We start from the raw sequence: 27,131 nt of genomic DNA, 5'->3' as shown, positions 1-27,131 counted from the left end.
TTGGAGGGGCCAGATGTCACATGGAAAGGATTAAGTGGCTTTAAAGCATGGTGTTGATTAGGCTTTTTTACAAGCTCTTCAATTATAGTCTGGCCACGCCATCCATAAAAAACCTAAAGGTGTGATGCAGGCTAAGATAAGGGAGTATTTAAAGGAATATTAAAATGAAAAAGCTTAAAATATGAATCATTCATAACCCATTTTGAATGACCCATTCCAATAGCATTTCTTTCGGTCAAATTTGTATTACATTTTAATGACAGCCAAAACCAAAAACTAGGAGCCACTTCCAGATTGTCCTCCCCATTTATCCAGAATCAGCAAAAGATCAGCATTTGTTTAGGCTCAATACATAAAAATAAAAATCTGATTAATTGACATCTCTTGACTCACTTTAGAGTTGGACTTTAACACCTCAGTGCACTGAAGAAAGACACCAAACAAAATGTCACAAATGCTTTCCAACTTTTATTCCACATTATAAAGAATTAACAAAGGAAAAAATACCCCTTTCAGAAACATCCTAGCTGGCTGCTGTGTAATGCAGGTCATACAGGACCATTGACCCACATTCACAGAACCTTGTTTTCAGTGCTATCAGCTTGCATGCGCCGGTCCTCTTCGCTGGATCAGTGCCAGAATTAAGAGCAACCCCGTCAGATACAACAGTGATAAAAACAAGGGAAACACAATCCCCTGAATTTAACCTCTTGTGAACATGGAAGACCTTGGCAAGTTAGAGTATAGGTACACTGTAATTACATGTGTTTTATGAGAACACAACCGTCCAAGTACACAGTACTATAACTCTTCATATGAAGGTCAGATTGTAACTTCAATTTAAACAAATGTTAAGGGGAAAAGAAAAGGGGAGTTACCCCCCCCCCCCAAAAAAAAATAAAAAAAAATAAACCAACAACATACAAATGTTTAATTGACTGAGGTGTTGCACACTGCAATCTGCATCCCTCTGCTGCCCAACACATACAGCCACTCTCCCTATGAAGAGAAAAGGGGAAAGAAATTAGTCTAAGAATTATTATACCTAGAAAATACATGTTTATTGAACAAGGAGGGGTCAAGGTTTCACTAACCTGCTGTTTTTAATCCTCAGAACTGTCCTTAAGGGCCTCAACAGGTACTGTTTCCAACATTGCATTTGTCCAACCTAAATAATGAGAGGAAGGGGAAATCGGGTTAAACACACATTAAAGTGAAAACCTTAATAAGAGACAAGAGACATGAGTGAGAAATGAGTAGAATGTAAAGCTCCATTTGCTGCCAACACTACACAGGACCATAAACATCTCGTCAATTACTACAACTTAACTGCTAGGTTCTGCTGTGAGGTTTACAGACTAATCCATATTTGGCAGCAACTTAAAACGGCTGAAAATGGTCACCATTCAGCACGAGGTGAAAACAAAACACAAAACTGCTGCCCAACTACTGACTGAAGGCATTAAACATTTAACCTCATCTGGATACATTTAGTATTTTTTGCATCCTTGTACTCATGTTGCATAATTACAAGGACTTCTTCCCACTGCAAACAGGTAAAGAAAAGTCTTTTCTGAGGACTCCTCCCCCATTGCTTGGCAGCAAAACAGGACATATCTATTTCAAACTCAACTGAGCTTGTTTAATACATTTGCTACTCAAATCTGTCTGCTCAAATGTCATGTGAACAGAACAGCTCTTCCAGCTTAACATGAAGCAAATTCCTGAATGAATACAAGTCACTCAATTAAAAACTTACCTTATTCCCAAAAGGTTCAGCGTTTAACCTGCGTCAACCACTCGAAGCCCCTGAAGTGAGAGACCGAAAGTAAGCAAACAAGCAAAACTGAGTGCACAGATCATTCATGACTAAACTAGCATTTATTAAACAGCTGGATCAAGTTGGGCAAAACCCCTAGGAATATTACAGAAGAGTTAACTAAAAGATTAATCCTTAATTCAAGCAAATAACTAAATTCACTCTGACTAGAGGTACAAGTTGAACTTGGTTAATTAGGGACTGTGAATAGTTACACATCACTACATAAGAGAACATTTACATCTAATGTGTTTGCTATTGAAAATAGTAGTGTGTTCACTCCAGTCCAGCTGAGAAACTGATTATGAAACTAGACACTGAAATTGACAGTCCACTAACAGCTCCATTATGATAGTTATCTCTTTGCAGACCACATCACCTTATGCACAGTTCTGGGGCTGTAAAGGGTAGATCCTGAAGTGTTGGGTTAAGGTCTGCCTGTCCACAGGCAGCCATTAGACAAAGAAGGTAGTTCTGGCATCACACTCCATTAAAAAGGTACAGTAAAGGCCTCTCAACTAACCACAGTGACTAGAATCAGGAAATGGATCACAGTGCAGACACACACATCTGGACAGCCATGATGCTAATCCAGTACTTGCTCTATGAACCAACTTAATCCCCTACATTGGGGGGGCATGTACACCAAACCTGTTTCTTCCCCAGCAGGTGGGTTTAGATACATTTTGAACCAGACACCGTGTTGTGGGTTACCAAGATGAGCGAGGTTAGTAGAACCAGACCATGGGGGCAAGCAGCAACAGGAAATGTGAAAATCAAGTGCAGTCGTGTTGCATAGAAACTGTGGAATTTAATAAAAGGCACATTAGCTAAAACAAAATCTGTACATCTCAAAGCACAGAGAAATTGATTTGTCATGGGGAAAAAACATGGGTACAAATTTCTCCATAAGCTGTATATGCATTATATGAGGAATATACAAAGATGGAGTCACGATTAATTTGAAAACTTTTGAAAGCATGATCTATCTGCATTCAGCCTTGCCTATAGCCCAAACATGGTCCTGCACAGGCTGTGCTGCAAAAAAAAGTGAACCCCCACCCCCTTAAGAGTAATAGTTGGACAAGAATTCACCCAAGCCCCGCCATTAGTCCATACACATACTGTACATCACTGCCTAATTTTGCTCCATTTCAAACATTTTGTTCCATTAAAAACCACACTGTGTGTGTAAGGAAATACCAAGGTCAAAGTATTGCAATTTCTGCAATGCTGTATCGTAATTATTAGTTCACATGCAAAGATGTACGAGACATTCTGCATTGGCTAAACCCCGGTTGCAGTGTTGTACTGCCTTCTGATCCCACTTTTTGTTTATTCAGATTTTTAATGCATGTGTTTTATACCATGAGCTTTGCTAAACTTTGTGAGGGGTTTAAAATAAATAAATACATATAAAAATCCCTACAATATACTGAATCTTAACCAGTTTTGTGAAAAATTGCATTGCCAGGTTCTTGACAATACACAGACCTAGTCTGTTAAATGACTAATTATATATAATATATAATATACATAAAATCTCCCCAGTAACCTTAATCTAGACAGATAACCCTTAACCTTCTGAACAAAAAACATTCAATTTGGCATCTACAAAATTTTTTGATTTACCCAAGCCGGTTGGTGACCCTTTAACCTGCCCCCTTTAAATATAAACAATGTAGTAAATACATTCATTTTAATATTACTACTTTAAAAAAAGTAAAATAAATAACCCCCCCCTCTTCCACACACCTCAAATCAGTTCTGAATGTGTGCCGATTCTACTGCAAAGTATCCGAACATAAAGGACGCATGGTAACACAGAAATAGCCCATTCCACATGCTAACAGTTTAATATGCTTAGTGTGGACATGCATACAATACAGAACTACTATTCTGGGGTCAGAAATGAAGGAGTTAAAAGTTAGTGGTGTAACAGATCACCTCCCATGTTTTAAGTCATAACAGTTTAAAATCTGGTTTTAATGCTGCCATTACAGTTTATACCAATTTCCCCACAAACTTGATGCAGAGCTGCAGTGAAACCATACAGACTGCACAGCTGTCTGTAACAAGTGTGGATGGTTTGTAAACAGAGCCAAGAGAGCCTTAAACATCTACAGAGACATCACTCCGGTATGAGTGCAAAGATAAATCATGGTGAATATATATATATATATATATTATATATATATATATATATATATATATATATATATATATATATATATATATATATATATATATATATATATTAATTAACCAGCACATTACAAACAGATTGTCAAAATAAGCTACTAAGACCAACAACGAAGTAACATTTAAATTAAAAAAATTAAATAACCCCCCCCCCCAAATCTGAAAAAGTGTGATCCAACTCAAATAGAGTTGTTATCCGTTAACGCCACTAGTTAATGGGGACCAAGCCAACGTGTCTGAAGGCATTCCTATAGAGTTCCTATTCCACCGAGTAAGACAAATTCTTTAACGCAGCAAAAGGTCAGCTTTCAGAGACAGGGTTGTGTAAAGCTACACAAGCAGGTCACAAGTCGTCCAAAAAAGATGGCAGAAGTCCACAAAAAGATTGCAAATATTTAGGCAGCTTCCAGGAACAAGAATCTGAAAACTGATGAGTCGGTCTACGGTACAGTTCAAGTTCCCACCCTCAGCCACCTCAAAAATGTACAGAATGATGCTATGCTTTCCTATAGGAAGTGTTCAAGCTTTGCCTTTAATGGTTTAGCATGTCCACATGTTGCCATCCCAACCCAGACCCGTTGATTTCATGTACTTCACATAATGCTCAGCAACGCATCCATTACCAGAAAATTACATCAGTCTGTTGCTGTACAAGGGAAAGAAAATGTGTGTGTGGCACACCAACTACAATATGTAAACACTACAATGTTACCCATACTGAGTCCATAAGACAAACAAATTCTGCACTGTGAACCCATTTTCAGAAGTGTGATGCCAGAACCCCAATACCATCAGCATGTGATATGATTCAGGAAGCTGAAGCATTCCTGCTTTTTCATCTTCATTGAACAAAAGACAGGTGCACTTACCTTGCCTTGATGATATGCAAGCAAAGCTCTTGACGTAAACAAGTCCAGGCTCAACTGTCCACTGATCTGCAGTACTACCCATCCTCACTGTAACCAACTGCTGGAGTCTCAACTGTGGAGCAGGGCAAGCTGGACACTGGCCGCTACTGCTTAGCTACAGCACCACCATCCATGCCATTCACATTACAGACACAGACACAAGCTCTCCTCTCAGAGATGCATCAAGTCTGGCAAAGACAAATTTTTCATTGACCTTATAGGAAGAGTTTGCGGGTCGTCAAATCTTGACCGTCATCAGTGTTGGGGTGAGGTAGTGCAAAGACAGACGGAACAGCAAGTCACATTTCCAAAAGTACAGGAATGCAATTTAATCATTACAGTTACTGATTTTAGACAAAGACTTCTGTTGCTTGCATTACATGTGAAACGTGCACAATTGCATTTAACTTCTGAGCCTGCTCTGTTTTTTGGTGCTTATGTGCACTACTTGGGAACTAAAATTTGACTACTGATACAAATAGATAGTGTACTGGCAGCACATACACTGACTGGGGACAAACTGATATTTCCAAAATTCTACATTAAATATTTAAATTCATTACACATCAAGAGTGTGAGGTATAAATTATGCCTAAAGCTACGGTCACACTAGACTTTAGACTTCAACACTGGCAAGCAGAATTACATTTTCAGTGGGCTTTGCCACAATGAGTGAGAACCACATCAACTTCCGGTGCAAGTAAATCTGTGATTTTACTGTTTCTAATCGCAAAGTTAACACACACTGCCATGACCGCAGCAATCAAATGTACAGCAATGCACTGTACTGCAAATATGTACTTTTATATTTTGCCAAGTTAAAATAACACTTGTTTTCATTGGCTATAGCTGTTATAGCCAATCTGCTAAGTGCTAAAATGATTTCAAGATAAGTGCAACCCACATATAACCCCAAGTTTTTTTTGTTGTGACTGAGCTTGTCTGCTTAAAATAGATGGCAACTGTTCTTATTCACAATGTCAGAAGTGCAAGTCATAATCTAAATCACAAATATTATAAAATTATATTAAATTAAATATACATTTCACATTTTATTTTAAAGTCAATTGTTACACTCACTTTAAAAAAATAGTCTTCCATGTTAGTTTAAAACTTTTAATGCTTTTATAATGTTAATTTCTGAAAAAGGAAAAAAATAAAATAAATACTGTAACGTATTTATTCACCAAGATTATGCGTCAATGCGTTTAGGTATTAAAGTCTTTAAATGACAGTTAATGACCATGGGGTCATTTCTTTAAAAAGGACTGACGGGACTAAACGTCAGTTCTTGAACTGAAAGTAAGGGATTAGACTGATTTAAAGTATTCCCATAACGCTTTGAAATGGTCATTTGTAAGGATTACTTTAAGTCTCCATCAGCTATATAGGTACTCCTGTCTAGATTCAACTTTTGCTGAATCGTTATTTAACAGTACGGTGGGCTTGTTTGTACATGAATGAATACTAAAGTGCCACTTAAAACATGTAAAACTACATTAAGAGTGAAATTCTTTATTATTTATTTCAAATACACAAGTTTGAAATTATCCCAAGGACGCAGGGTGTTGGGACTGTATTGGCTCCCCTGTCAGATGACAACTGGAATATCCAACTGGTGCACAGGTCAAGTCGGAACATGTCAACATGCTTCAAATAAGATCTAGATGGGACAAAGTCGCCAATCCACAGAGGAATTCTGGAAAGTTTATGGACTGGGGTACCATTGGGATGCAACAGACAGAGCCTGACAGCTAAAGATGGCCAGGTACGGATCAGGCATGGCTCTTCATGGATTAAAGTGCATAAGGTGTGCTGTTGCCCCCAATTAAGAAAGTCAGGTATGCTGAACATTCACCAAGAGCTTAAAATATGGAAAAAGGCAAACCAGTGTTATTTGCAACTGGCTTTTGAGATTACATGTAAATCTGTACATTATACGCAGTAAAGACTAATCCTGCTGTAAAGAAGAGTTTGTTAGACAGTCTGCATATAAAATGGACCTTTACAAGTTGCTTTCCCCTTTCCAAAACTTCATGGATTTGGCAAAGTCAAAATTTTAATTTTACATTTTAAATATAAATAAAAAAATTAAATTAAGTATAGTGGGAAAATTACACTGCTTGACCACACCAACTACCCAGTGTCAATCTTCCATAAGACTGCTGCAGATTGTGTTGTAATGGAAAAGGTATCACTCACCCCCACTTCCTACCCAAGTATCCTGTTCTACTCAACCCCATCCATTTATTCCAAAACATTTACAGTGTTCTGGTAATTTTATTGCATTATAATCAACAATTTATGAATTCATGCAGCCTGAGAACAGTCTGCACAGTGTTTAGCAACCACAGAATAATAAACTACACATGCTTGGTAAGATTCAAAAACTGATCTTTGGTGGACTTTATATTACAACTCCAATCAAACTTTCCAAGTCTTCCAAAATTAATTTGTTCCTAATCTAATTAGTCCCTTTGTGTCATGTTCAATGCCATTTAAGTGGCAAAATCAACTGTTTTATAAATGGCAGAGTAACGTAAAAACATCAAATTGATGATTTAAACATTTATTTAATGTAGAAGTCTCTATTAACTCACTTTTGGACTAGAGAAAGGCCATAAACATACTTAACACAGTTAGCAACTGCAAATTACACCAGGCCAATAAATTTTAAACACACAATCATGCTGAACAAACATGTACTGAGTATCTACAGTTTTAATTGTTCTATAGTAATATAGAAGTGATTGTCTTCCATTAGTTATAAAGCTAACCCAGGGAGAGTTCCCAGAAGTACTACTCAACATGGCCAGGTGTCGCCGTCTGTACAGCCCCAAACCATAAAAATTTTGAAGTGTTTACATAGCTCTTTCTGGCCTCATGTTCTGCATGTAACAATTTCTCAATGAATCTTAATGATTTTTTTTTATTTACATGTCTACTTACACATCATTTGTTCTAAATTGTAATGAGGCTCAATATTTTAAAATTTAACTTTAAAATGCATCTCTTAAAGCACACAGTGCACTACATGATATTTTTACTACGACTTAATGGCAATAACTTGGAATTCTCATTACTAGGGTGATGAGTCATAGTTAATCACTGGCTAAAATATTTATGAATCAAGGAAATAACTTTGATAACAGTGCTAGGTTACTATAACAGCAGCGGTGCAGAAATTACTCAACATGAGGCAATCGACAGCATTTACTGTGCTTATAGTTATGCTGCAGTCTTGTGCATCGCAAATGCCAGCATTAGGGGCTCATGCATAGCAGTTGTACTGCAGTAATAAGCCATCTCCACTTCGGAAAGCTTAAAGATCTGTTTGGGTTGCAGCCTGATCTCCAGAGAAATCCACGTTTTCAGTGAGCGTCTTTGTTACATGCACGTCAAGCAAAAGGGTGTCTAGTCACCTCAGCCCTAGTTCTGCCTAATATTTTTTCCCATGCTCAAATTCCCAAATTACTGTTCTGCTGTTTAATCACTTCACCAGACGCTCTAGGAATTCAAGCTATCCCAACCAGGCCTATGCGCCTCTGAGAAAAGAAAAGCCGTTAGTCACATGAATTTGTCAATATGCAGCATCAAAACACTGTGTCCAAGACACTCTACAAAGCGTTAAATATTTTCACAAGTCACGTTTCAGGGAGGAATGCTTTTGGACAACATCTTCACAAACTAAACGTCAATTCTAAGCACAAACTCTAAGGTCCTGCTGGACAACACAATGTCAGCAATGTGACAGCAGAGAGGAATGGCACAGTTTTACCAATAAGAAAACCTAGGATAGGCTCATTCAACTGTATGGAAGATAGCTCAAATCAGCAGCCACAGTTACAATTTTTTTTTTGGCAAGCTTGGTAATTATATTTCCACCAGAGAGAATACAAAATGTACATACTACTTCTGTAAGACTAGTCATTAAACCCTTTAATATTTAGTGGACTGCAAATTAGTAGACCTAATAATAATAATAATAATAATAATAATAAGTAATAAGTAGACCTGAATAGTTAGAGTGTACATGCATTTGGCAACTTCAGATTGATGCACATTTAGAAATATCTACAGACACCAGGTTAATGCTATGTGACTGGGTGCATATGAAGAGTTACCTTTGATAATATCTTGTCTTTGGAGGTTTCTTCGCCGTTGCTGGGGCTTTCGCCCTTCATGTAGGAACTTTCACGTCTTACCAGATTGTGTTGCATTTAACTTTGCATCCAGTTCACAAAAAGGTAACATTCAGGGTAATGCTAACTGTTAACATGCATTTTTAAGTACTTACTGGGCAAACTTACTTGCTTTGTTCCTCCTTTTAAATGAGTCCAAAACCTGCATGTGCATTTTCTGAGGAATTCCAAAACCAACCATACAATTGAAAGCTAAAATAAACTGAATATGGGCTAATATACTCCAAAGACTATTCACAGACTAACTAATGAAAGACATTATCCATCTAGTTCTTAGTCCTAGAGTACCCTTGCCCTGCATGTTGCAGAACTGTACCCCTTCCACCAATGCCAAGTAAACCTACCTAACAAGCCTTCCTGACTTGGAGCATTGCAGCCAGGCAAACTACATCCTGCAGGGCAGTGGTAGTCTTGGACAGATAGTCTAGTAACTCTTGGTGTTGAACCATCAAACTAAAAAGGTATATGATGCCAATTTAAGATTACTTAGGATGGAGGGGAAAAAAAAAACCCCAATGGGCTTACCTCTTCACAAATTGCATATACACTTGAGGTTGGACATTAATATACGCCCATCATGGCAATATTGGGCTTTCAAATGACCTTTTCAAACTGATGCCCATTTTATAAAACATTAAATTGTATATAAACCCACTTGGCTTTGAAAGCTGAAAGTTCCAAAACCTCAAGCCTCCATGGCCTATGAGGACTTGTTAATGATCATGATTGACCATAGCTGGTAGCTTCTCTGTGACAAAATAAAAGGGAGTTTTACAGCAATCAATGGACAGACCAACAGCCTACAATGGGAAGGTCCAAGGAGACCTAGGCTACAAGGATGACTAAATTTACCCATGGAGCAAATTCTAAACAAGTGTAGATAAGATAATCCATTAAATTACATGCAAGTTAGTAGGAGATGTAGCCACTCTGCCAAGGTCTAAAGATCCAGTCAGTCAATGTCAAGAAAGAAACTGCTTGAAGGAATTTCAAACTTTAAGCTCAAAAGTTTGCAGTTAATCACAGAATTAAAAATAAAAAGCCTTCTGACCCTAAGATGACTTTTCAGATGACACAAAAATCAAGTAGCTTGGCCACAACGACCAGAAGTTTGTTTGGAGAAGCAAAGGTGACACATTCAACCATGGAGCGACTATGGGGCTGTTTTACGAGTTCCAAATCAAAATTATAAACTTGGTAGACTCGTTGACCATCAATAGTATCTGGGCACGGTGATGCTTGCCAAGGGACAGTTTACCAAATATTAGGTGTGCTGTAATGTAGATTCTGACCGCATGCTGATTTAACTTTCCATCAGTGCTTCAATTTGTTTTTCAATAAAATATCTGGTATGCTTGTTCTGCTTCACAAAACATTCAAAGAAAGTCTTGAAAGCTCAACATTACCATGTTGTTCATGTCCATTAGTATGTAAACTCTTAATGGAATATCATGTTTACATTAGCAGTCATTCTCTCATTCAAATGAGTAAACTTATACCTAATAAATAAATAAAAATGTGCAGTAAGTACTTTATCACAATTAGCAGATGAGCAAGGGAAGGAAAAGGCAAGTGCAGATTCTTCCAAAAAGGTGTACTATAAGGTGTATGGTTAAGCACTGAGCCCAGCTTACAGCAGTTTTATCATAAGCAAAAGAGAGCTCTACACAATCTGAAGTGGGTTCATTGAGGCATTCAGATTGCACAAATGGCCAGTGTCTTAATAATTAAAGTGCAGTCTGTATTTAATTATACAGAGATTAATAAACAGTAAACTTGTCAAAAGCATGTATGAGAGCAATGCTTGTGTAGTGTGAATGAAAACAGAAAAGCAGCTTTTCCTCAAATCACTGAGAACAATGCAGGATACAACACTGCCAAAAACAGTCTGTCAAAACGCACAGCAAGAGAGATAGTGTTCTCTTAGTTCTGGTGCATTGAAGGTGAACATTAAGAGAAAAAAAATAATTAAGTGAAGGCAGACATTAGCAGGTATCATCCAGGTTTCAGACCGATTGTCATTCTAGGTGGAAATTTCAACTTGCATGAGGCTTTTTGTGGTATATTTTTAAATTAAACCCAGAACTAGCAAAATACTAAGTGGCATGCTCTGGTGCTTAGAGAAACTGGAGTTTCATCTGTGCAGAAATTTCAGTAATATGTGAGCTCCTTCATTGAAGCAGCAGTTTTGTAGTGTTTGCTGAAGCTTGTCCAGTTTGCAGCAGTCTTATGGTTCTTTGTTCCATCCCTCCAGTACTTGCTGCACAGGAGAACTACAGAAACTTTGCCAAAGCACAGCAGCTCAACCTTTAACTGATATTGGCTTGTCCTTGAATTCGCTAGCTTCCTGATTTATGAGTGTTTCTGCAGTACACAGTTGTGTTTTGCCTGCTTTAACACACAGTCCAACCAAAACTAGTCAAACTTATCCTATACTGAAGTGGTTGTGCATTAGAACAGAGGAAACAGGACTAAAAATCTGTAGATCACCACAAATGAAGAATGAATGTGTTACTTACCACCTAATATCACTTCTGCCAAGGATGGAAAAAAACAAAAGTTTTTGGAAGAAAAAACAAAAAAAAAAACAACAAAAAAAACCCTGACTGATGGCAAGCACTGCTGCCAATAAAAGGGGCCAAATAATATTTTAAAAGATTTGCCATAAATCACATTCATAAAAAAAAAAAAAATCCCCCTCAAAACTCAAAAAAGATTCAAGGTTCTGGAAAGAAATCACTTGCACAGAACCCATTTAAAAAAAACTTCATTATCGAAGTTCACATCTAACGTAGGCTTTAAACTATTGCAGATCAAGGGTGTATGGGCACAAACTCCCACGCAAAGTTGTGATGTCCACGCAAGAGAACTGTTACCTGTTAAGGGAAGAAATATACAAAAGGACCAACAAACAGCAGCAGAGGCATTTTTCTTCATTTGCTTGTCGCTCAGTCTACAAAAAGGTACTAGTTTCTGGAAAATAAAACTAATTTTACTTGCCTTCAAAAGCATTCAAATATGTAAAGTAAGAAATTTACTACTCAATTATGTAAGAAATTTGGTTTAGAATAATGTTTTGTAAATGCAAGTATTAGGACAAAATGGTTGCCATTCACTTAAGGAGACTGCAAATGGCAACCACTGACTCCAGTGCTTTGTAAAGAAGGCAGTGCATCATTACAGTAAACTTTACAGAAAAGCATGTGCACAGTTTTCTGTACACTCATGAAAACTATTGTTCAAATTTGCTTTCATTTCTATTGAAATTCGGCATCTATTAATTAAGAGTCTGATTAAACTGGCAGTCATTAGCAATGCACTACATAATTTACTTATCCTTTCTGCTAATGCAGTTCTGAGTTTGCAGCTAAGCATAGGTAAATTCATGTTTGTCCAACAGCATCGTACCCATAATCATCCACTAATTAAAAAGTTATTGCACTACTCAATTTTTTTGATGAGATTTTATTTAAAATTGACTAATCAGATATAAATGGAATAAAGGGTACTCCTTTTTGTGCTATAATAAAACTGGTGGCTGACAATTTAGGAAGACATCTATCTACCTCCAAAGTGTCAGTAAGCCAAATCTTAATTTTAAATCCTAATAGACGGGTTTTCTGTTTACAAATATTACAAGGTGCACACAGCCAGGCGGACAAAAACCAAACAAATACCTGTTTGGAAACATAGCCCGTCACTACATGGCAACATTAGCCAACCACTGTAATCTATAAATTGCAATCATACATAAATCAGTGGGAGGTTACCAAATAAAATCTGTTTAGTGTTTTGTTTATTTAACCTAGGACTTTGTCTCCTCAGTACTGTAGCATGAAGAGCTGCTTCCAGCAATCCTGGCTGCGCGCGCATCTTTAAGATGATTGCACAGATCCCCGTCTACACAAAAACTAACTTTAGAAAACAGTCATGTATAGACTCATGGTACTTTCAAATTAACCCAATTAAGCATTTGCTGTAGTCTGCACTTAATTTTATTAATTATAGCTTAAGCTTCATTGTAGGGGTGTATCGATACAAATTTCACAATGCAGTATGCTTTTTGAATCCACATTTGGACATTTAGTTTTTTGGCACTTTTCTCTCACAACTGAACAGGTTCTGCTTTTTTTGTCCAAGATCCAAGAATTTCTAAAATAAAGGCTGCAGCAAAAGAAAAGGGTTAAGTGAAGCAGCATTTTCTTAGCAGATAAAAGAACACAACTACATAAACACGCGCAGTAGTGACATCTCAGATTAATGAGAGAAATCTCTCAGGTTAGAAACTTTATATTGTGAAAATGTATATTGTGCAATGTGAAATTTTTACAGCACAAGATCTTAAAGTATTTGGTTGAAAATGCATATTGTATCGCAACCCTTGTATCGATACAAAATGCCATTAACACCCCTACTTTTGAGATCGAAACCAACTACATCCTTACAATTGAAATATATATACACCCCATGTGCCATCGCATTTTAGAAGTAGATTTTCTTTAGATGAGCTCAGCCAATATTTTTAGGGTTGAGAGTCAAACATTGTGCCAACAACGCTTACGTGGAGTTTAAAGAACCAACTGGACGCTTTATTGTAAATTTACATGGATTACTTCAAAAAGGTTGAATGGCACAGAACATGGCCATAGAAAGATCAAAACAACTTACAAGAATAACCAGCATAAGTAACATTGCATTATATAAGTAAGATTACATGGGATGTGCTAAGCAGGAGATCACTCCTGCAGAGCAGTTCACTACTTCAATCTAACTTGAACACTCAACTTACAAAAAACATTTTGCCACAAACAGGGAAGGTCTTGAGTCTAAAACTGTAAAGAAATACTTTAAACTTAAATACATTAAGACCCCAGAACTTCTGGGAATCCAGACATGAGCTCTGCCATATAAAAGTGCCAGATCAGAAGCGTGGCTTCTTGGCAGGTCCATCGAATTCCTCACGGACCCTGCCAAATCCTGAATTGCCAGGACCCATGCCCCTGGGACCTCCAGGGCCACCTTGAGGGAAACGCTCATTGCGCTACAGTGACCAGTTTGTGTGTGATGCAGTGGTTTTGACATTGTGAGGTTTGTGTGTCCATAAGCAGGATTTACGAGCAATACACAGCCCACGCGTTCCACAAGTTCATATTTTGAGCCAAGTGTATAAAATTGGGGATCCAAGGGAAACATTCGACGAAATAGTTCCAATACGCAGATCCACAGGTGCCACAGGTAACATAGGAAAAGGAAGAGAGGGTAATATATTCGTTAGCAAGATCCTACCACAAGAAAGAGGCGGAACTACAGCATCCACATGGGGAAGGCAGCAAAAAGTTATATAATCTGCTTTAGGAACTGCTTAAAAAGTCAAGCTGGCTCATAAGCTTTATAGGCACAATGCATAGAGATGCATGATATCATACCAGCATATTACTTGATTAGCCATAATCTAAACAAAAATGCATTTATTGCACTATAGAAACAGTTTGCATCTAATAGTAATCCAGAGAAGTAACCCCGTTTCTAAACACAGCTTTAACTGATGGGGGGAAAAGCAGTTGTGCTTTATTAGCTTACCATTACACTGCTCTTTTCCTCTGGAAGAGTTTGTGGACTAGTATATATATATATATATATATATATATAAAAATGTTATTCTTCCATTTAACCAAATATCTTAAGTATGACCTATACGCAAAACAAAAAAAGTTACTTCCCAGTAGTTACTACACAAGTCTATAATAGGCACGAACACTGCATATTGCTTTTTGGACCCTGTTCTCCTATGGCAAACTCAAGCAAAAGCTTATTCTATACACTCAATAGCGACTCAACTTAATGATCACTTAACCAGCCAAGACTAACTTGTTCAATTTGATGCATTATGGAATGAGACCAAAACTACAACAGTTACACGCAAACGCCAACAAATCCATTAAGTGTTGGGGTGCCCTCAACATGTGTTAATACTACACTGCCTATTGAATTTTATATTTAAAACATTGTTATAATTTTTTAATTAAAAAGTTAGTTAAAACATTCATGCACTTTTTAGCTCAGGAAAATGTGAGCTTTCCAGTAAATCACTAAATACAGTCTCAGTCAATACTACTGCTAGAATCCCAGCCACAATATTGTGATTTAGTCAAGCCCCAGTCTTCACATTAATTTTTTACTTTCCATTCAAAAATGCAACCCATACCAGTCTTGAACCAGTTAGTGAAATGAGAATTAACAAATACTGCACTACTCTGATTAAATAAACTGGATTTCATTTTCACTAGTAATTTACCATAGGAGAAGAGGGTAACTTGTAAATATCTAACAGGTTTCAGTAGCCAGACACTGGATAATCTCCATTGATATGACTGTGCATGTCATGAAACAGCATGCACCCAGGAATAAACTAACATTTTATTGTAACAATGGAGAGTGCTTTTAGGAGGGTCTTTAGTTTGAGGTTCCAGCTAGTTCAGCTGTGACAGACTGTGTGCAATGTCAACACCGCTGGAACCTTGATCTCTTTGCAACTGCCAGACAAACTAACCAAAACAGTACATTAAACGCACATGGTTTCAAACAGTAGATTCCTGTAGATCAGCAGAGCACAGATCTGATGCAGTTCAAAACTGCCGGTGTATAGTTCACTGCATACATCTGAGAACACCAACCTACCAAAAGCGAAGTTGCCGGCTAACATTTTACTGCCTTCATTTCTCAAATGTGCACACACGTGGTTACAGAATGGTGCAATTGTCTAGTCAGAGCCACCAAAAGACCATCCTACACTGGAGCATGTGTTAAAGATCTGAAGGATAGTGTGCTCTTATGCACTTTAGTTACATTTAAGATTGTTTACTGGACATGTGTATGCATACTTGTTTAATTCAACTGTTAAAATGAGTGAATACATTTTTCACCTGTATTAAAAAGGAACATGCACTAATGCGCAACAAAACAGCTGAATTGAGCAAAGATTTCATGTCCTTACAAATGGCAACCGATTTAAATTCAAATGCACTGGTAATTTAGAGGTCCATATACTGCTATATAATAGGCCAACAAAGATTAGGTCAAAAATGTCCAGGTCTGTAGCGAGCAAGTGTGAACTGAGCAAAGTTCAACACCATCCATAACCTGCCAGATCTCTCAGGACTGCCATCGACCATCAGCTCATCCAAAAGCTCAGCACTGATCTACAAAATATATTCTATAAAATAGGACAACATATTTACATTTTACTTGCTTTAAAGTCTATCGGCACTAAATCCCTTCTATATCTCAAAACTACAAAGTGCCAGTGGACTGGGCCACTCCATACGGAAGGCAAACATTATAAACCAGCTTGCCGCCATCAACCTTCAACTGCTCCAACCAGATAGTAGTCCAGGTCTTTTTTGCCATTACAAGAAGTTCTGAGAAATCTAAGATTACAGTTCTACCATGCTACAAAACACGCCTGCCTTCAACACTCATGTCAGACAGGACTTACAAGTGAATGCAGTGAGTCAGTTACAAGTTCATTGCTTGGGCTTTAGTACAGACAGACTTTTCAAGCAAATGGAAAAACATGATCGAGAAGCTGAGCATGATGGCTGAGCAAAAGCGTAGGCAAACATTACACCACGGAAGAAAGACGCTGTCCGTCAACAGGTTCGACCAATCTTTTACTGAAAGCTCTGCAACCACTCAACCCCTAACGGCCTCAGGTTGAGCAAACAACTCTTCTTGGTTTATAAAGACCACACCCTCCATTCACTCACTTTAACCATCACACAACACACCGCCATTCACTCTCTGCCACCACTGGATACATTACCATTTCGTTGGGTACCATGCCCCCTGATGCTGGTCCACCCATTCCCTGGTGACTGTCGAAGTTCATTCCAGACAACTGAAACTTCTGGTTGGGGGAGCCAAAAGGCATATCTAATAAAAGCAAAAGAAAATCTAATTATTCAGTGTCTAGAGACAAGTGATTAAGCGGGACTTACCAATGTCCAATGATCACAACACTTCTATTGCATTGCAAGTCAAACAGAACAAGTAAAACATTTCCTTATTTGTTTCTACTCAACAGACCATGGGCATTTGGACTTCCTGGACAGATCTTAACCCTAGACAAAAAGGTTGAATGGTATTCTCCGTTAGCATTAAAAAGCAGTGGTTAATCAGTCCTTGGGCTCATTTCAGTGCTTTTTTACGCAACTGATTGGAAGGCCAATCAGAAAGTTACTGGACATGCAGGGTCAAAAACCTGGGTACTAAAATTCAGCATGGTACAACAAGGACTGGGGTCTCTATTCATTGGTATGGAATATAGGTTCCGCTAGTCTTGCAGACTTCCGCCTAAATGTTTAATCATACAAAACTACAAATTCACACAGTTCATTTATCATGACCTGAGGTAGATTTTCAATGTAACTTCAGTTCCTTATTAACATTATGACATGCTGGATTCTGGAAATCAAAAAATAAAATTATGTGCTTTATTTAAATAACAATATATCAGACAAAACAAAACATAAGACACCCCAATGGCAGTCTTTTCTAATATCACACAGCCCTAGTTCATATGGTCAAGGATGGGGCTTTAAAGCCTAATACATCATTAAGGATTTTCACTTACAAAAAGATAGAAATGACTTACCTGCCAAGCCAAGACCTCCTCCAGGATTCATCCTCATCTCCCTGTCCCGCTGCAAAGTAAAGCCAAAATAAAGATCAGCAATTCATGAAGTCAATTCTACACAGCTGGGGAGCAATGTGCATATATGTACATGGCTTACATTATCCATGAAGCCTCCCATCCTGTAGGACTCCTCACGCTTACGCCTCATCTGCTCTTCCAACTCCCTCTGCCTCATCATTTCCTCCTCCCGTCTACGGCGCTCCTCCTCTTGCCTACCAATCAGAATGTAAAGGACAATGAAATTCACAATACTGCCACCTGAGGTTTTCAAAAGAACACATTCCCAACGAAATGTGACAAGTTATGAAAGGTCACCACAACCACCCCGCCCCCTTTATTTTTTGTTTTTTTTAATGTAGACATACCTCAGCTGCATCTCTTTGCGTTTCTGCATTTCTTGACTATGCATCTCTTCCATGCGTCGCAGTTCCTCCTGACGCCTAAGAAGATCTATACAATACAAACAAAAACTAGCGTTATGATTGTTTTACAAGTATGACAGTCCACATAAAAAAACTCAGCAGATAAACAATGTCCACTTGCCCTGGCGAAGTAAATTAGCTTGATGCTCATGGTAGGCGTCCTCCATCTCTGCCTCCAGTTTCTCGCGGGCCTCACGAATATTTTTCTCGACCTGTTGTCTCTGTTGCTTTTCCATATCGTCGAGGGACTTCCATCGCTGGGAGTATTCAAACTCAAAGGTGCCTGGCCGTGCAAAACGTGGAGGCTGCTCCCTCTCTCTATACACAAACAGACAAACATGTTCAGTGACTCTGCAACAAAATTGACAGTCATTTCCTGCAACAGACAAGTTCTAGCTTATCGAGTTGTGACATTTCCATCTCCAACTTCCACTTCCATTTTGTATGTCGTAATCAGGAGTTAAGTTAAGAAATGCATTCCCTTGTTTACAAAAACCACACAAATTAATTACCACGCAAACCTACCTGCAAATGAACAAGGATTAAATAAGAAGTAAGAAGCATTAAATTATTTAAAGCTTGCATATTATTGGGGCTTAAAACATTACTCTGTTTTGACTGAAAGATTCTCATTTGTGGGAATTTACAGTTAGACTAAAACTTACTTCTGATAATTTGGGTTCTTCTGGGCAAGCTTCTCTGGTAGACCATCCTCATCATCATACTGTTCCATTAGCTCAACGACAATCGGACGGGGTGACCTACAGGTTAAGACGACATTTAGACAGCTATAAACACAAACCGTATCTTCAACCCCCAAATACAAGATGTAGGATTCAAGATATCTTACGATGTGAGCAGGAACACGCCATCGCTGCACCGATCAAGTGCCTTCCGAGCTGCAGGCTTGGTAGCAAACTCAACGATTCCCTTCCCAGTCGAGCGCCCGCGATCATCTACAACAACCACTGCTCTCTCGACCACCCCAAACTGAGAGAAGGCCTCATCGAGCAGCTCATTGGAGACAAAGGGGGACAGGTTGCGCACAGACAGGGCAGCAGAGTGGGTTGCAAAACGTACCCTGAGTGGTCTGCCTTTCATGGGCACATCATCCAGTTCAGCTTTTGCAATCTCTGCTAAAGCACGCGACTCCTGATGGGGGAAACAAAGATAATCTCAGCTCTTGTGCTCTGGGGTTTTAACTGCTCACATAGCTGAAGGTTGTGTTAAAGTCTTACCAGCCTGATGAATCCAAAACCTTTGCTTTGATTGATGAAGGTCTCGCTGGGCTCTCCGTACTTTGCAAACAGCTTTCTGAACTCCACATCAGTGATATCATTGGGCAAGTTACCAATAAACAACCGGCATCGCTGAGTGTAGGTTTTCTCTCCAGGTTTGCGTAGCAAAGACAGTGTTGCCTTTAATTCCTGAAACCAAACAGATTTCAACATTATTTCAGAGGTTTTGATCAGTATTTGCTTAATCTCAGCTCTAACTTGGGAAAGAAAGGTCTGAAAAGCCAGTTTCAAAGATTCACAGTGTAAATAAGTGGAGTGCTAACCCACTAACGGCCATTTTAAGGATGAAAACGGTCACTTTAATCCAACAGCGTAGCAAATGCTAAAAATAAGAAACACTTTAGTAAAAAACGGCTCTTCTGCTAAACCAACAGGAGATTTAAACATCTGGTGTTGTGTTTAAGATGAAGTGAATCTTAAAAAATAAAGAGAAACGTCGAAAACCCGACTGAAGAGGAGGACTGGAAATGGCTCGTTGGTTGGATAACGTTAGCTAGTTAGCTAGCTAGCAAAAAGCGGACAAAACGGAGGGAAACGCAGATATATAAATAAATACACTCAAACTCACTGTGGTGTAATATGTAAAAAAAAAAGCTTAACTATAATTTATATAAATGGCACAGAATTGCATAACCTGTACATACAAAGATGGAGTCCCTCGTTCAAATTAGCCAGTTAGCTCTCCGGCTAACGCTGCTTTGTTTCGCACGACAAAATGGCTGAAGAGCGCCGCGGACACGGGGCCTGCTGAGGCCTTTCAGCCGCCCGCGTTACAAAAAACAACAAATCTCACTAACTTAACGTTAAGAACATGGAAACGAGTCTAATAAATAAGATTTATTATTGATCATTCATCTCACCGACTGTGCAGTGACCTCCTGTACTGTCCGAGGTGGCGGAGCTTGATTTTGAGTGGGTTTCTGGCCGTTTCCAAGGTTCGGCTTTTGTGGGGTCTTTCTGACTTGGTTCTGGGGGGGTCCTTGCTCCTGTCGCACGTTTGTGTTTTTCGGCGGAGGCGACTGCATCTTTGGCGGACCTGCGTTGCCGGCCTGCGGCTGCTGGTTCTGCTGTGCCGGAGCTTTGCTCGGTGTAAGGCCGGGGCCTTGCTGCTGTTTCTGCTGCTGTTGCTGCGGCGGCGGTGGCGTCGGCGTCGCTTGCTGCTGCGGTGCTGCTGCTGCTGCTGCTGCTGGAGGTGGAGACTTGATTTCGGGCTTCGGGGCGGCGTTGGCTGCATCTGCTTTCACCGGTGTGCTCTGGTTCGGAGGCTGGCCTTGATTTGGCTGATTTCCTTGGTTAGGTTTAAAACCCCCGCTCATCTGGGGGCCCCGGTTTTGAAAGGGATGCGGAGGGTTGTTCTGATTTCGGAAATTTGGATTCCCCATCCCACCACGCATCCCTCCTCCAAACCCCACACCGCCTCGGCCGCGTGGCTGGAATCCTCCCCCGCGGTTCCTGAATCGATCCCGAGACATGGCTGGCGTTTAGGCTGGAAACCGTTAAACAGAGAGATTTTTGGTAAATGTAAAACCGTACTCGGTTGGTACGAAAAGTAGACCAAGCGTCGGACCACCGTCTCTACTGCACCGACTGCTCTTCGTAAAATGGCTGACCGAGCCGCTCCACAAAGGGCAGACGGGGAATGGCGCGGTGACGTTGGCGTGACGTCGGCGTGGCGATTGGAGCTCAGTGGAGGAGAGAAGGCCACCTAGTGGCGGTCAGTGGAAACGCATCGTTCACCTTTATTCTCATTTTAGTTCATTTAAATGTGTAAAAGAAACAAAAGCAGAACCCAGTTAGGGTATTTTATTTATTTATTCATTTATTTATTTATTTATTTAAACTGTAGATAGAAAAGCCACCATGGACACAGAATCAAGCTTTTGCTGCGGGTATTACAGTCCACTAAGAAGGGCAAATGCTTGACTCTGGCCACTGGACCTTTGTTGTGTTTGGATGTGGGCAAACTTTCGAGGACCTTCTACTGTTGGTCAATGTAAGGCGTTTTTATTTTTCTTCATTTTAAAGTCAAATGAAGTGGTTTTGTTGTCATTCCTCAATATGACTTAATATATATTAATGATATACATCACACTGGACCATGCAGAGTGCAGACACCCTACATGTCAGCGTACATACAGGGCAATATCTATACAAAACAATCTTAACTAAGTAGGATACCTAAGATAGCAAGACAGTTAATGGATGTACTAAAGTATATTGATGTGTATAAATTATATATTGGTCTAAAAGCAGTACATCAGTGGAAAGAGTGGATAGAAGTGTGCCATAGTTGCCTTTAAAGAGTAAGCAATGAACGTGAAGGTGTGTGTGTCAAAGGTTAGGAGATGCATGATCGGTCTACGTAAATTGTACACAAGTGATCCGCAGCAGCATTTAAGAATGGTGAAAGTGAGAAAGTGTAAGCGCAGGCGCACGATCAGTCCTGTGGTCTGCGACAGTGCAGTTCCCATACCAGACAGTCAGACAGCTGGCCGGGACTCTCTCTATTCTCCCTGTGAAGAAGGTAGTAAGGATGGGGGATCCAGGGACTTTTTTATCTTCTGCAGAAAGTGAAATCACTGCTGGGCTTTCTTGGCTAGACGGGTAGTGTTGAGGGTCTAGGTTATGTTGTGGGTGATGTTTACACCAAACAAACGTGGAGCTTTTCACTTTCTGCACAACTACTGACGTACAGTGGAGAGGGATCCCTGTGGATCTCCTCAATCTCCTTCATTTATCAACATTAAGTTGCTCCAACTCTTCCTTGTATGCTGCCTTGATATTATTACTGATAGGGTCTATACAATTTAACCTATTTATACAATAGTGTAGTTTAAAAAGCAGGGCACATACCCACATAATATGGTCCATATCCACACACACACACACACACAAAATCAAGAAAAGTGGGCAGAATCAAGCCTTTTTTTTTTTAGGGACACTGCAGTTTGCTACCACATCTGCTAAGCTGCCACTGTTGGAACCTTAAGCAAGGCCCTTCACCTTCTCCGCTCCACGTAGCATGGCAGACCCTGCTGAGATATGCAAAAGAGAACAATGTTGCTGTGATGTACAAATATTATGTAAAATTAAGGTACTTACCTTATTTGACTTGAGCTCCAGGATACTATTTAGTGGATGGAAAGCAACAACAGTGTGGACGCTCTAGGAACTCCCGTGCCTCAATCGAAACCATGTTGGAAACAAGTCTGGTCAGTTGTGAATGTCTCAATGTCACATATTCAAAATAATACCAAATGATTCACTAGAATGTGTTCCACATCCAACATTATGTTATTGGATACATATTCCTGTTACATCCTGTGCAGACCACGTTATAGGGATCAATGATGACTGATAAAAGAAATGATTTCTTGATACTGCTGTCTTAACTTTCTCAGTCTCTCATCTAAGTAGATCAGATCAGAAAACTGCAGGCAGAGATTTTGATGGCTCAATGGTTCAGTCTGGCTGATTACTTAAACTGTACTGTGCAGAATACAGATATACAATCACACTGGAGTTGTTCGACTTGAATTATAAAATGTATCAGACTGTCCCTGTGGGTGGCAGTTCACACATTCAGCAGAAAACGATGGCTCGCATGAGCATTTTTGGAGAGCACCCATTTTTTGGGAACAATTGAGCGCTTGCCAGTTTTCTGTTAAAGTGTACTAAGTGTGAGTCCTGGCTATGGTAGATGTGTGAGCTTTTTCACCCAAAGGTGCTAAAAGTCACAGAGGAACAGAGAGACTGTGTATTTTACTGTCTTGCTCTGACACTAACAAATGCAAATTGGCCGCAGTCAAGACTTATTTATGCACCATGTAGGTGCTAATCATCTGCCGTTTGAAACAGTGAGAGAGACTGGAGATTATTCAGGTAAACTGATTAAATCATTTTTTCAAACATATTAATCTGATTTAATAAAGTTTCTGTCTATTCAGGCCACAGCTGTTAAGTTATAGTATGCTTCAACCTGGACTGTGTTTTGAATTAGGAATAATACAAGTCAATCAATCAGAAAAGAGGTGATGTCCATATATCTGTCCTAAGGGCACAGTAACACAAAGTGTTCATGCAAATGTCTAAAGCATGAAGAAAGGTTGGACAATAGTTATGTAAAATCATTTATGATTATTTGTGGTAAACAAAAATGCTGTAAGTGAGCCTTAAAGCAAAAATAAAGAATATAAACGTGTGCCTCTGTAAAAACTACAATACAACAGAGTGCCGTAGCCATTTACCCACGTCACAGGACAAATCATCAGTCATTTCAAGTAATAAGTCATAAACCATACAAGCTGCTTTTATAAAAGTCTGATAGAATACAGGAATGTGTGCACTGATTTGTTGCTTCAGAGGTTAACAGGCATATGTAGCCTATATTTAAGTTAAATAATAATAATAAAATAAATAAAGGAAAAGCGACTGCAAATTTAAAGCTTTATAAATGCTCTGACTCCTCAAATCTAGAGACAAACCAACAGCAGCCATGGGCTCCTCTACGCAGCTGCCAAGAACTGAAATAAAAGAAACTAGTGCCCATAAAGACTATAAGAAGACAGCTAAGTGTTTCCAGATAGATGTTTTCTCAGTTCGCAATAAGATGGCAGTTCAAATGGTCAAGCTAAGTTCTGGAAGACTGTGAAAAACTGCCTGAGAGAACTAATAGAGAGATTGACTGCAAAAGACCTTACGGAAGATTTGGCAGACTCCGGAGTGGAGGTGCACAAGGGCTTATCTGCTCAAATGTGACCTTCATGGAAGAATTATCAAATGAACGTTTAAATAAGCCTGCTGCATTTTGGAAACTCTTTCAGTTTGGAAACTCTTTCTGTCAACTCTTTAAGTTGAAACAAAAAGTTTTGACCACAGTGAGCAAAGCAAAGGTATGTTTGGGGAATAAAATTAGCAAAATGTCATGAAAAGAACACCTTTCCAACTTTTAAGCACAGGGTGGATAGATCATGCTTTTGGTTTGTGTTGCAGCCAGTGGCCCTAAGGAACATTTCACAGATGGAGGGAAGAATAGGATTATGTACCAGCAAATTCTGGGAGCAAACAGGACACTGTGTACAAAAAAGCTGGAGATTAAATGAGATGCAGTAGGGTAATAATCTGAATATACTTCAAAATACATAACCAAGAAGCGCAGGCTGAAGATTTTGCTATGGGCCTCACAGTCCGCCACCCTAAACATCATTGGAGATTTGTGGATAGACTTAAAAAAAATTTAAAAAAATGCAAGATGGTCCAAGATTCTTACAGAACTACCTGCCTTTAGTGAGAAAGACTAGATGGAAATAAGACTCTCAACACGCTGTGGCTGTGATGATTAGTGAAAGGGAGTACTGAACATGCAAACATGAGTTTTGGGCACTTTTTATTTTGAAACTGTTAAAGATGGAAATTAAAATGGCATCTTTTACTTTTTTCTTGTGTATTATTATTATTATTATTATGTTTTTTCATGCATAAGTGTAGCAGTCATAGTTTAAAGCAGTGAAAAACTAGCTCTATAGAGAATAATCCCCAAAGTATTTGCCATCTGGCTCTGACACAAACAAAAAGATGTAAATCACCCATTAGCAAGACACTTAAAGACACTTCACCAAATAGGTGCTAATCTTCGACAGTTAGAAACTGTGAAACCAAGCTTTTGTTATTTACTTTTTTATCACATTTTAGGCAGAATGGTAGAAAGAAGCTCTTGTTCTGTTTAGACTGACACGTTTTTTTAATTTTCACATTTCCTACATGATGAGTAAAACATTTTGTACAATGGACCATCAGTTTTAACCTCCTGAGTAGGACCTAACAGGTATAAAAAATAAACTCAGTCTTTGTACAGAAAGTCTTTTTCCCCCAAAAAATGTCCTCGTATGAGGCCAAAGGGTCAAAGTTTTAAAAAATGGTCAAGTATCGTGGTGCAGAGAGACAGAAATGTAATGTCCCCATATGAGGACGCAGGGTCTAAAGAGGTTCAACGTTTTCCTTGCTCACTGTTGTGAACTTTCTCTATTAGAGTAGGTATTACCTATTCCTGAAGAATTTAGTTACTTTACTTTACTTTACTTTACTATACTGACATGCTCTATAGTCTTGTGCTCTGTGTTTGCAAATTCAGAATTAATGTTCTTGTTTATAAATAGCCCTAAATATCTACTGATAATTAACTATGTTATTAAACTGCCATTCACTTAAACCCCAGCAAGGTCAACCCAGAGTGTATGCTTCATATGCTGATGAAGATGAAGCATATGGTGGCTCATGTTCATCGGTTATATCTGATCACAGTGAACTGTTCATTATTCAATAAAGGCTTTGTGCTTGAACAAATATTAATCAATCTGCTAAATTCAGGTGTGTTCCGACACATATTTACAGCTATATAACTACCATAAAACTAAGGTATTTGAATCATATTCATAATCACTTAATCACAATCATTGAAAAGCACACACTTTGTAACACTTAATTTTTTCTACATATGCACAGAAAAGTTATGCAACCTAACTGCTGCGTAAAATAAACCAGTCCAGAAGCTGATTTCACAGTACAAACCCAAATGCTGGATTAAAAGAGTGACAAGAGAGAGAAACAGAAAGGGCCAGAAAAACAAATCAACTACCTTAACCCAGCACATGGGTAGTAAAAATAAGAAAAGAAAAATGATTAAAATGTCCAGCCTTGGTCATTATGGTCACTTTTTTGTATTTTAACAAGCTTCACATCAGGAGCAAGAAAATACTCAATTGAACTAATTTGTGGTTTTAGCAGTATTCTGGGCCCAATCTGCCTCTTTCTCCCTGTTTCTTCACTCCAGATGGATATGTGCTCTTTATTTCCCTTTAACTTCTGACGTTGTTGTGGTGTATTTCTAATTTGGGCATCTTTCATGTTGTATTGTCTAGTCACCATCACATCTGTATATGTTGCAGGTCTAAGGTGGATTTCGGAATGGCAGAAATGAATGGGGGCTTTGGAAAATCCCCTCTAATCACACCCTGTGGTAAAAAGAGTGGTTCAGACCATACACATTTCCTCTTGTGTACATTTTCCTTCTGAATGCCACAGAAGACTAAATGCAAACTGTGCTTCCTGCGAGTGAGCTAACACCAAAAATTCAGTAATTTTTACTTTTACATCCAGATTAGACATGGACTAACCGATGTGGATATGATTCTGCTGACTACAGAATGAAACATGGCTCCAGAAATCTATTCTCTCACAACCAAACGCAATGGTGTGGTGCAGTGGTGGTTCAGCAGTTAGAGCTCTGAGCTATTGATGACAGGGTTGTGGGTTTGATACCTGGGCTTGGCACACTGCCACTGTTGAGAGAATACATTTTGCTGTACATAGTACCGTGACAAATACGTGCACCTTTACCATAGACTTACTGCCATTTGCTTCTATAGGGGATCCTATGGACAAAGACAACCATACACACCATTTGTGCATTTGCTGCAGTGCCCGGGGAGCAGAGAGGGTGAAGGGTATCAAACCCACAACCCTGTCATCAATAGCCACCACTGCCCCCACTAATAGCTAGAGACAGCCCCGGTAGTTAATGTAAAGC

At 39.0% G+C, this 27,131-nt stretch overlaps 1 protein-coding gene across 2 annotated transcripts; it reads right to left on the bottom strand.

The window, feature by feature from the left end:
- Window positions 1–448: 448 nt before the first annotated feature.
- Window positions 449–21,172, bottom strand: sfpq (splicing factor proline/glutamine-rich). Of its 2 annotated transcripts, none has more exons than XM_072675968.1 (12): window positions 20,407–21,172; window positions 19,487–19,675; window positions 19,099–19,400; window positions 18,914–19,009; window positions 18,370–18,566; window positions 18,192–18,276; window positions 17,924–18,038; window positions 17,785–17,833; window positions 16,954–17,063; window positions 1,760–14,172; window positions 1,095–1,168; window positions 449–999 (listed from the first exon to the last, which is right to left on the bottom strand). In XM_072675968.1, the coding sequence occupies exons 1-10, from the start codon at window positions 21,016–21,018 to the stop codon at window positions 14,053–14,055; spliced, it is 1,875 nt and encodes a 624-aa protein (XP_072532069.1). In that variant the 5' UTR covers window positions 21,019–21,172; the 3' UTR covers window positions 449–999; window positions 1,095–1,168; window positions 1,760–14,052. The 2 variants fall into 2 exon arrangements, with proteins under 2 accessions (XP_072532069.1, XP_072532070.1); XM_072675969.1 differs by having other exon boundaries at window positions 1,760–1,809.
- Window positions 21,173–27,131: the final 5,959 nt, after the last annotated feature.

The sequence above is a fragment of the Salminus brasiliensis genome, chromosome 3 (assembly GCF_030463535.1).
Source record: "Salminus brasiliensis chromosome 3, fSalBra1.hap2, whole genome shotgun sequence".
In the NCBI taxonomy this organism is placed as follows: domain Eukaryota; kingdom Metazoa; phylum Chordata; class Actinopteri; order Characiformes; family Bryconidae; genus Salminus; species Salminus brasiliensis.
Note: the sequence above shows the minus strand (reverse complement) of the source record. Positions and strands in the feature narration are given on the sequence as shown.